The 11,225-nt window shown below is 32.1% G+C and overlaps 1 protein-coding gene and 1 pseudogene across 1 annotated transcript; one reads left to right on the top strand and one right to left on the bottom strand.

Moving 5' to 3' along the window:
- Positions 1 to 203: 203 nt before the first annotated feature.
- Positions 204 to 4,300, top strand: LOC108459556 (protein NRT1/ PTR FAMILY 5.4-like). The gene is made up of 5 exons (XM_017758943.2): positions 204 to 399; positions 477 to 694; positions 785 to 1,036; positions 1,155 to 1,417; positions 3,124 to 4,300. Exons 1-5 carry the CDS (start codon positions 282 to 284, stop codon positions 4,007 to 4,009), a joined length of 1,737 nt encoding a protein of 578 aa, XP_017614432.1. The 5' UTR covers positions 204 to 281; the 3' UTR covers positions 4,010 to 4,300.
- A 5,512-nt stretch (positions 4,301 to 9,812) lies between these two features.
- Positions 9,813 to 10,533, bottom strand: LOC108460138 (aquaporin SIP1-1-like; annotated as a pseudogene).
- Between the last annotated feature and the right edge of the window lie 692 nt (positions 10,534 to 11,225).

The following is an 11,225-nucleotide window of genomic DNA, read 5'->3' as shown; positions in this document are numbered from 1 at the left end:
CCCAAATAGATCCGTCGACTAAAGCCAGATTATTCATTAATTTCTTGTCTCAGCCTAGGTGATTTATAATTATTATTATTTTTATTAGTTTTATATAAAAATAAAAATATTAGTATAATTTGTATTTATTTTTAAAAAATAAATTTTTAATTAAATTGACACCAACACGTAAATATAGTATATGAAATAATTAAATTGGGTGTTTGACATGTATAAATTGGAGCAAAGCATCCAAGGGTATCCCAACGTTATCATTTGTTTTCACCTGCCCAAATTCCAACATGGATGCCCCAGTTACTCCAGTCGCCATTGACAATGACCATCAAAATCCCAGCAAGCTCCTCCCTTCTCAGAAAAACACCTCCAAAGGTGGTTGGAACGCCGCCATTTTTGTCATCTGTAAACCCATCCCCATCTCTCTTTTCAATTTTGGGTTTCTTCTCTTGAATGTATTTTAACCCCTTTTGATGATGCAGTTGTTGAGATGGCAGAGCGTTTTGCTTTCTATGGTTTGGCCGGCAACCTCATCACTTATCTCACCAACAACCTCGGTCAGCCGGTGGCCGCCGCCGCTAAGAACGTCAATACTTGGGTTGGCGTTTCCGCCATCTTCCCTTTACTCGGAGCTTTCGTCGCCGATTCATATCTCGGCCGCTTCAAGACCATCCTTGCTTCCTCTTCCATCTACTTCCTGGTAAATTAAAAGACGTTACTGATGAAACCCAGACTTTATATCGCATATTTTAGTTGCTTGCTTAAATTAATAATATTGAAATGATTACAGGGAATGGTGTTATTGAGTTTATCAGTCTCAGTAATTCCTACGCATTCTCGAAAACCGGTGTTTTTCACAGCACTTTACATATTAGCCATAGGTGAAGGTGGCCATAAACCGTGCGTTCAAACCTTCGCCGCCGATCAGTTCGACGAAACCAACCCAGAAGAGAAGGCAGCTAAAAGCTCATTTTTCAACTGGTGGTATCTAGGGATCGTAACCGGTGCCTCCGTCGCCATTGTCGTCGTCATCTACCTCCAGGTAAAATAAAAACGTTTCCACTAATTATGACTCAAAAGTCAAAAATTGTGCGGGGAACTAGCGTTACTTTCCTTTTCATTTAGAAAATATATATAAAGTGATGGGAATTGACGTGTAGGATAATGTTAGTTGGGCGGCGGGGTTTGGAGTGTTAGCAGGGTCGTTGGCGGTGGCATTGGCGTTGTTTCTAATAGGAATGAAGAAGTATAGAAAGCAGCGCCCGACGGGAAGTCCGTTCACCAGGGTGGCTCAGGTCTTCGTCGCGGCGGCTAGGAAGTGGCGGTTGACTGAGTCGCACGGTAGCAGGGGCATATGTTGTGAGGATGATAGGGTCCGAGGTCAAACCATGGGCCCCAAATTGGTCCGTTCAAATCAATTTAGGTAACTCCCGCATACTTCGAAAGAAAAGTGTTTTTTTTTTTAAATCATACAATTTTTGGCATTTTTATGGTAAATATGTGAAGAAAATCAAATTTTAATAAGTAACCCAATTATTTTATTTTATAAAACACCATTTAATCACAGAAGTACAAAATTGTACCTTCTTGATTTTGAGTCTACTAAGGGTATGGATTATTTTGATTGATTGAATTTATTTTAATATCAATTGATTTTTTAAATTCAATTCACTAATTTTTTAAAATTTTGTTTTGAACCCTCAAATTAATTTAGAGGAAAAATTAGATAAATTACAAATTAAAATTTTTGGAGTAAATGATAAATGAAAATGAGATAAAAAATACGATGTGATTATTTTTGAAAAGTTAATGATCAAATTTAGCTAAAAGAATAAAAATCAAATTGACAAAAGATATAAGTATTGACAACGATGGTGATGAGATTAGATATTGTAATGTGAGATTAAAAATTTTAAACACACCACACTAAATATAAACATCCATTCAAAAGAACCCTAAGTCTTGAAGCGGGACATAAGGATTTAATAATCAAAGGGTTTGGAATGTGTACTTTTATTTATTAATATAATTTACTTACAAGCCTTATCAAATAAGCCACTTACAGATAATTTAATATATTAAATAATGTAATATCTAATAAAGCAAGGAATTAAAAGTTGATTTTATTAAGTTAATTAATTAATAAAGGCAAAGGAATCTATGTATAATTATATCAATGAGATAAAATCACCACTTTCATTTAAATAATATAAAATATATTTCTTTAGGTTTACCCTTTTTTTATTAGTTAATAATTTTCCAGCCAATTTCAAGACTTGATTGATGTTCACACAATTAGAATAAGATCCTATTCTATTGCTAAATTAATTCCATCTCATCTGTTTATACAGAGTTTTTTTAACTATTAAATTGAAAGGATTTGCATCAACATGAACAATGCAATAACTTAATCAATTGGAATTAAATTAGTACATAATCTAAAATATTTTTTTACCTATAAACACCTTTCAAATAATTTATTTAATGAAACTGTGATTTCACGTCATCCTTATCTATTTTTAATAAGAAAATGGCAAATTGGATTTTTTTCTCCTGATTTTCAACTTTTTCCTCATCAAAAAATTCAAATCCAACTAAAAATACTAAAAATCAAGAGAAAAAATTTGATTTATCATTTTCCTATTGTAAATGGATAAGGATGACGTGAATCACAGCTTTATACAATCCTTCTCTTCATTTAAAAAAATAAAATATTCAAATTATCATGTGTATCTTTTATTCAATACTATTCAAAATAATATAAAATATTATACTAATAAGATTAAAACTTTAAAAATAATTAAAACCACTATTTATTTTTATCAAACAACATGATTGTATTCCGTACTTATATTTACTAATTTACCAAATAATTTTCTAATATAAATTCAGCACTTATAAAATTTAACACAAAAATTTAGTATTTAATTTTTCTACACTTAAAATTTTAATTTATCAAATACAGAATTACACTGTAAAAGGATAAACTAATGTTTACTATTTATATATTTTCATTCAATTAATAGCGAAAAGATCATTAAAATGAATTTTATTATTATTTTCATTTAGAATTTAATTATATTTCAATTTAAGAAAATGATGATTACTAATATTAGATTGGAAATGCAGATTTTTAGACAAGGCAATGATGATTGACAATGATGATGCGATGAGGAAATCCAGGAATCCATGGAAGCTTTGTTCATTGAACCAAGTGGAAGAAGTTAAGCTTCTACTTCGACTCATCCCCATTTGGGTTAGTTGCTTAATGTTTTGTGCAGTGATAACTCAATTACACACATTTTTCACCAAGCAAGGCAGCACAATGTCCAGATCCCTCGGCCCCAATTTCCAAGTCCCTCCCGCGGCACTCCAAAGCCTAGTAGGCCTCACCATCCTCATCGCGGTCCCGGTTTATGATTGTGTTTTCGTCCCTATAGCCCGAAAGCTAACCAAAAACCCCACAGGAATAACTATGCTACAAAGAATCGGTATCGGTTTATTTGTATCCATACTTAACATGGTCGTTGCAGGCATTGTCGAGACTGCTAGAGTGAACACCGCTAGAAAACACGGCCTAATTGACACCCCGAAAGCAGTGATCCCCATGAGCATATGGTGGTTACTTCCGCAATATGTACTCACTGGGATCGGAGACGTGTTCACCATCATCGGATTACAAGAACTGTTCTACGATCAAATGCCGGAAGAAATGAGAAGCATTGGAGCAGCAGCTTATATAAGTATAGTGGGAATTGGGAGCTTTGTAAACACTGGAATCATCTCAGTGGTTCAAATGATCAGTTCAAAGCATGGAAAGGAATGGTTGGGAGATAATCTGAACCGTTCAAATCTTAATTACTTCTATTGGGTATTGGCAGGGCTGAGTGCTATTAATCTATGTGTCTATATGTGGATTTCTAGTGCCTTTGAGTACAAAAAGGTTGAAGGATATGATGAAATAAGTGAAGGAAAAGAGTTGGAAATGGAAGGGTATTCGGATGTTAGAGTATAAATTACATGATATCCAGATATACAATATATGCAAATACTCACTAGTTTACATCTTAGATATACCAACTAGGAATTGGAAGTAAGAATCTCAAATTAAAGTTTAAATGCAAAACTAATTAGGGCTTTTTTCTTTTCTTTTTTTTAATACTTTTAGGTCCTTTAATTTTAAGTGAAATAGATGAAGAATTATGCATGTAATTTCTCATTTTTTATGTACTAGTTGTATAAAGTAAACATAGATATGTTAAATTCATGAATATCAAACCTATCATCCTGTTGTTTGTGTTTAAAAGTATCTTGTTGTGTTTATTAATTGATTTAAGATGTATTAAACCTTAATTATTTCCTTGAACCTGTTTAAAAGTATCATCATGTTGGTATGTTTGAGATTGTCGATCATTAAGGATAATTCGTGGAAAATGTATTTTACAAAATTCAGTAAGCACTTCTATTTCACAAATGAACAAGGAGCAAGAATAACAAAATATCACTTAGCTAAAAGAGGGATGAATGTCGATTGGGAAAGAAGGAAGAATGATAGTTGATTTCTTTTTGTCTGTTTTGACAACTTGGCAATGCATGGTATTTATAAGTGCCATGTACTCCTAAATTTAGAATATCTCTATTTTGTCGTTGAAATTTTTATTTTTTATAATGACTATTGTTAATTGACGATCATAAGGCTTAGACATTGAAGGTGTTGGTTTTGTGCCCAATGGAATATTTGCTAACAAGTTTTTTAACCACTCAGTCTCATTACCAATCAATTTTAAAGTAATAAATTCTGACTCCATGATAAATTTTACTATAACAATTTCTTTGGTTGATTTTCAAGTAATTGTACCACTTCGAGGGTGAATCCATAACCAATAATAAATTTTATCTCATTTAAATATGAAATCTAGTTAACATCACTATGCCATCTTAGCAGCCCACATCTTTCAAGTATAATTATACCAGCCAATGCTCATGATTTGGGTTGTGTATAATGCCCAATCCACATACAACATATGCTATTTTAGGTTGACTAAGATTCATTAAATGGATTAGAATTCTAATAATATGTACATACTTAGATTGAGATAACTTTTATATTTCTACAATTTAATTTTAACATCATAAGGAGTACTCACTAGTTTGATATCAAAGTATCCAAACTTTTTTAGAAATTTCTCAATATAATGTTCTTGTGACAGCATTATGCTATCCCGTTTATTTATGATTTTAGCACCCAATATGGCATTTGCTTCACCCATATCTTTCAAGTCAAATTTAAGAGCAAGGAAACTTTTTCTCAAGTACTAACTCATAACTAGTACAAAAATAAGCATATTATCAATATACAAGCAAATGACCACACAATATCCATCAACAAGTTTTGTATATACATTTATCTACTTCAACAAAATTATTTACTAATATTTGATCGAATTTCTCGTATCACTGTTTAGGTGTTTGTTTTAAACCATACAAGGATTTGAGAAATTTACACACTTTGGTTTATTGGCCTAAAATGAGACAACCTTTATATTATTCCATATAAATTTCTTTAAAATAAAAATAAAAAATAATTAAATAACTAAATTAAAGTATAGTTAATTAAATATGTATTGCAATATTAAAATAAAATGTAATTAACTAGATAAAAGTGATCAAATAAAGAAAAGTCAAACATTATTTTAAATAAAATCAAATGTGCTTCACTAGAAACAAGTATATAATATAATTTTTTAATTCTCAATTATACCTATAATTAATCTATAATTGCTTAGCAATATCTTCTCTAGCTTGAGCCATTTCAATTGTTTGTGACATATCAAACGTAATATGTTCATCGTAACCTGAAAAACTTGCTTCTGTGTCATCGAATTCTTGCATGTTTTCTCTTTCACCCTCTTCAAACAATTCATCTTTTTTAGCTTCCAAGAATTTATGCACGGTACAACATGCTTTCGGCTTTCGGTATATAACATTGTTTTCTATGACAATTGGACATATCTCTCAATATGGTAAATCTTTTTTTTCAAAACTCCAATACTTCGTTCAATCACATTTTCAATAGAAGATTGCCTTATATTAAATAATTCTTCCTTTCCTCTTGGTTAATGCCTACTTATAAAGTCACATTGCATGATATATTTGCCTACAATACTGAAGAAAGTAGTTAGTCAAATTGGTTGTCTAAACATGTGTTCAGACATGAAATAAAATAGTCAACGAAACAAAAATGAAAAATAGAAAAAGTAAGGAGATATTTGCACACAATCATTTGTTAACACAATTCGGAAGCAATCCTACTCTATGAAGCCTCGCTCAGTGAATGATTTTATTCCACAATTGATCCAACCATCTATTGGCTAAACCCAATCTACTATTACACAAATAAGTAATTGCAACCCTAATAGCCAATCTAGCTTGTTACAACTACTCACCCAAAACTTCACTTACAAATGTTCAATCTTTCACAAAGAATTCCTACTAATCGAAATCAAAATAGCACTTCCTTAATCGATGCATCTTTACATGCGTATTGATTACCTCTAAATAGGTATGGCAGACTATTCAATCAACATAATCCAAGATAAAATCTTCTTCTATAATAAAATCATCAGAATAAATTACCTCCAATCTTATCAAAAAAAAAAAGAAGTTTAATCTCCTTAAAGTCAACCCATAAATTTGCCATAATAATGATAAAGGATAAGCCTAAGCTTTATCCATAAAGCCGAGTCGATCTCACGCTCTTCAAGAACTCCAACTTTGATTATGACTATAAGGCATAATAAAATTAGCCTTAAAAGTCTATTTCCTTATAAAAACATCACACATGAAAAATGCCAAGTCAAATAAGCTAACAAATAAAACACTTGGACTGTCCCAACATCGTAACTAATCAGGTGACTGATTAGCCGCCGAGTTGTTAGTGCTGGACAGCCTTTGTCCTAACAAATAAAAATAAGTAAAGAAAAGAAAACTTAAGACCAATCTAGACTATCCACTCAATCCTTTCGCATCACATCTGGCATTGCAACAAAGATTTGTCTCCATTCTGCAGATATGAATTTTTCAACTGCTTTATTATAAGAATGTGAAGAAACATACTCCACTTTTTTCCAAAAGGTCCACGCATATTCCTATAGAATAAGGGTCGAAAACAATACTAATTATAGACGCTTTGTTTTACCAGTTTCTTCTTTTGCACTCAATATGGATACCCACTTATCCAAGAATGCTTTCATTTTATCCATCTTATCACCCTAGATCACGATCTTCGGAAATTGAATCGATACCGTGTTTTTTTCTTTTACCTTTTTCAAACCCTTCACTATCTGAACTATTGCCGCCGAAGTCAATATGGATAGAACCAAAAAAAGCATCTGTCTTCATTAGAAGATAGTGGATATATATTTAGTGGATAATTGTTGAAGCTTTCTAATTCTAGTCTCCATAACCTTGTTTCTTGAACTTTTTGCAGTCTATTTTTTTTAAGAAATCAGGGCTAAGAGCAAGTGCCACAGATGATGTTTAAGAACACTCAACTTTGCTATTGATGGCATGACATACTTCTCTAAATTTGTCTACTTTGCCTATCCCTATTCTTTCACAAGGCATTCATGCAAAGAAAAGAGTGAGTTTTACTAAGATAGTGACAGCTCTTGAACTTAATCAAAACCAAATTCTAGTGCTTGCATTCTTATGAATCTCTTTGGTAACCAAAAATCAAACAATCAAAGCAAATATTGTGGAAAAATAATCCCATGTTTATAGAATCAGATTTATATATATAATTAGATTAATTATTTACCAAGATAGTGGCGCCGCTTGAATGATGAACTTAATTATAATCGAATTGTATTTTTAAAGATGAAAATAAATAAATAAAAAGATTTAAAGGTTATAAAATAAAATTAAAATTAAAAAATTTAAACCAAAATAAATTTAAAGCATAAAATGAAACTTCAAAATATTCTTTATTTTCAACATTTTCATTTTTCCAAATCAGTTTTCTAATTCTCTAATTTTTTCACATATTTTTATTTTCCTTTTCCAAAAATCATTTTCAGAAATTTTCCAGGAAAATCGAAACTAAAATTATTTTCTGAAACCAGACCGACTCTAAGTTCTTGAGATTTAGAAAAGTTTTTTAAATTTCTTTTTAGTGAAAAATACTTAAAATTAAGAAGAAAAATAAAAAGACCAAACCTTTCACCAGACCCCTCAAGTTTACTCAATTATTGTAGAGACTTATTTTGAAAAAGGGCTTAGTATTGAAGCTAGCAGCCCAAACATAAACCTTAAATATTTGTGTATATAATAGTCCAAGTTTGCAATCCAAAATGTAAGCCTAAAGATAAAATTGATATGAAAGCAATAATAATCATTAGGGTAAACTACATTGACAATTACTCAACTTTGACTAAAATAATAAAACAGCCATTAAATTTTGAAAAGTTACAACTTAATCACTAAACTTTAGAAAAATGATAAATTAGTCACCCACTAACGTTTTCTATTACAGGCCTAATGGAACAGGTGACGTGACTAGTTAACTTGCCACGTTGGACATGAGGAGCCGAATGGTCTCAATTTTAGGGGGAAAAATAAATAAATAAAAATACAAAGAAAGATTTTTTAAAGGAAGTTGGAAACTTGAAATATGATATTGTAGTTGAAATAGAGATTTTGTTTAGGAGAGAATTTTGAATTTGAAATCCAATGAACCAATTGTCATTGGTAATACAATTATACATACAAGAAAAAGTGAATATGAACAAGCCTATTATTGACCAACAAATCTCAAGTAAAACCCTTTTTTTCCCTTCCCATACTTACATAGAAAGCCCCAAAACAACTCATAGTAAAATCAATAGCACATATCAGAGCAACAATACTTTAATTAAAAGAGTCAATCAAAACAGATGATAAGATAATTTAAAAAGGGAATCATATTAGCAAACCATATGATAAAAAAAAAGAGGCTTCTATCTTGGTTGGTCAAAACCAAAACCCCCCATAAAATGAACAAAAAAGAATAAGAAAACAATAGAGAAAAAAAAAATAAAAGGTGAGCAATGGGATACACCAAACTAAAGCATATTCCATTTAGCTATTAAGGTTTGGAACTAAAGAGGGAACGAGAAAAGGAGGGGAAACGGATCCTAAGTCAGCAACTACTAAAAACACCCCAAAAAACCAATTGAAAAGGAAACTTGAAATCTCATATATGAGAATATGACAGTTAAAATATTAAAAATATAGGATTCAGGCTTAGATTTAGAGCTTTAGAAGTTAATTTTGAAAAATCTAAGTTGACTTTAGGGTTTACAAGTTAAAAAGGAATGTTGTCAAATTTGGGAAGTTTCTAAGCTTATTGATAGCCATGAATAGTGGTTGCCGCCACGAACTACTAAAGCTACAGTGACAGAATCACGATCGACATCTCTATTTTTTTCTCTTCTCCTTCTTCTATTGCCTAGCCCAGTTAGGGTTCTTAAATTGGGGCCATTTACACCGTGGAATGATAGGTCAACTTTTCATTACAGACGTAACGAAAAATGGTTACTAATGACTAGTTTATTATTTTTCTAAAGTTTAGGGATTGAGTTGTAACTTTTCAAAGTTTAATTACTTTTTTATTATTTTAATCAAAATTGAGTGAACATTAGTGTAATTTACCCTAATTATTACATAGTTCCAAGCTTTGGTAAAACTTAAGAAGATAATCCTAAGATGATGACTAAGGTAAAAGCAGGCAAAATGGAAATGTTTTCATTAGAAATAGAGAAGAAAATTTTACATAAAAATCAAGCTTTTTTCTCCTTGGTTGATGATAAAGGAGAAAGCAAGAATCTAAAAACCCAAGCAGCCAAAGTTGCCCCAATCAAAGGACCATCCAATAAACATAATAAAGCTCCCAAGAGGTATACCAATTGTTAACATATGCCCATCCAAAAGCATTTACAGGATCCATGGAGGGTCCTGTGTAATTAGCCCCTCTCCCAACAAATCCCACTGTTGATATCGCCATCAACAATAGCTTAAGCAAAGGGTTGTTAGGACCACTTACCAAAATCACCAATAGAGCTAGACATAGCCCAAATGTCAACAACCTTTCAATTAAAAACCCTGTCTACATATCTACTTTCAAAGGTCCTTTAATGGTTTCTTTATATTCCCTTGGAAGAACCCCCAAAATCGTCTTCACGCCCACCACTCCACCGGTGGCTTGCAAGGAAAAACGCACTACCATGGAAAGGGTAGACCAGTCTTTCTTGAGGCCAACGGCGTAGCAAGAGAGGAAGTCAGTGGGATTGAAGGTGGCGCTACCTAGAGCATTGTCGATGATGGTGAAGATAAACATCATAAGGCTGACCAAGAGGGTGGTGATGAAGAAAGCAGCCAAAGGGAAGGGTCGAAGGCTGAGGAAAGCTATAATTTCGAGGGTTAGAATCCTAAAAAAAGGATGCTGAAAACCCACATGGATGTTAAAGGCGCGTCCTCTATGGCTGACTTGATGACTCCCATCTTTAAACAGCTACACTTCTTCTAGGGTTTAGGGGGGCTTTCCTTTTTAATGCTAAAAAATGCATAACAAATAAATACCAAGATACCAACTACTGATCTTTGGCTTTATACGATGTAGTAGTAACTTCATGTGCTTCTTACGAGCTAATTTTTTTTAGCGAAGTTACTGGTCAAATTATCAATAAAATAATTAATGGGAATATATTTTAAAATGTTTTATAAACTCTGATTACTTACTAGTCAACCATTACTAGTTCAAATTACTCTGAAATTTTTTTTTTATGAGAAGAAGGTTAAAACTACAACTAAACTAGGCAAGGCCAAGCCATGCCAAATTTATCATCGTGCAGCAATCGTGGAACTTCATCCAGTAGTTGCATGAAAATATACCTACCTAAAGGCCTTAAAAATGCCATTGACGCCAATCTACCAGCTACCTTATTGTCTTCTCTGAAAACATGTGTAATATAAGCTATCCAAGATAGTTGAAGTAACCCCTTGATAGCTCTTAGTATTGCTGAACGATAGTGCTCAGTTGAAAAGGTTTGAATCAATTGGATGGCTGCAACACTATCCATCTCAAGAGCCACCTATTTCAAGCCTAAATTCCAAGCTACTTGGAGGCCTTCAAATGCACCCTAAAGCCCAGCACTAATAACAGAGCAATATCCAATATTTTTAGAAAAACTAGC

The sequence above is a fragment of the Gossypium arboreum genome, chromosome 4 (genome assembly GCF_025698485.1).
Source record: "Gossypium arboreum isolate Shixiya-1 chromosome 4, ASM2569848v2, whole genome shotgun sequence".
Classification (NCBI taxonomy): domain Eukaryota; kingdom Viridiplantae; phylum Streptophyta; class Magnoliopsida; order Malvales; family Malvaceae; genus Gossypium; species Gossypium arboreum.
Note: the sequence above shows the minus strand (reverse complement) of the source record. Positions and strands in the feature narration are given on the sequence as shown.

Bases quoted from the DNA above. Each gene is read 5' to 3' on its own strand.
- LOC108459556 (XM_017758943.2), top strand. From the start codon at position 282: ATGGATGCCCCAGTTACTCCAGTCGCCATTGACAATGACCATCAAAAT. The intron at 400-476 runs GTAAACCCATCC...TTGATGATGCAG, and splicing joins CGCCGCCATTTTTGTCATCT to TTGTTGAGATGGCAGAGCGT. The intron at 1,418-3,123 runs GTAACTCCCGCA...TTGGAAATGCAG, and splicing joins GTCCGTTCAAATCAATTTAG to ATTTTTAGACAAGGCAATGA.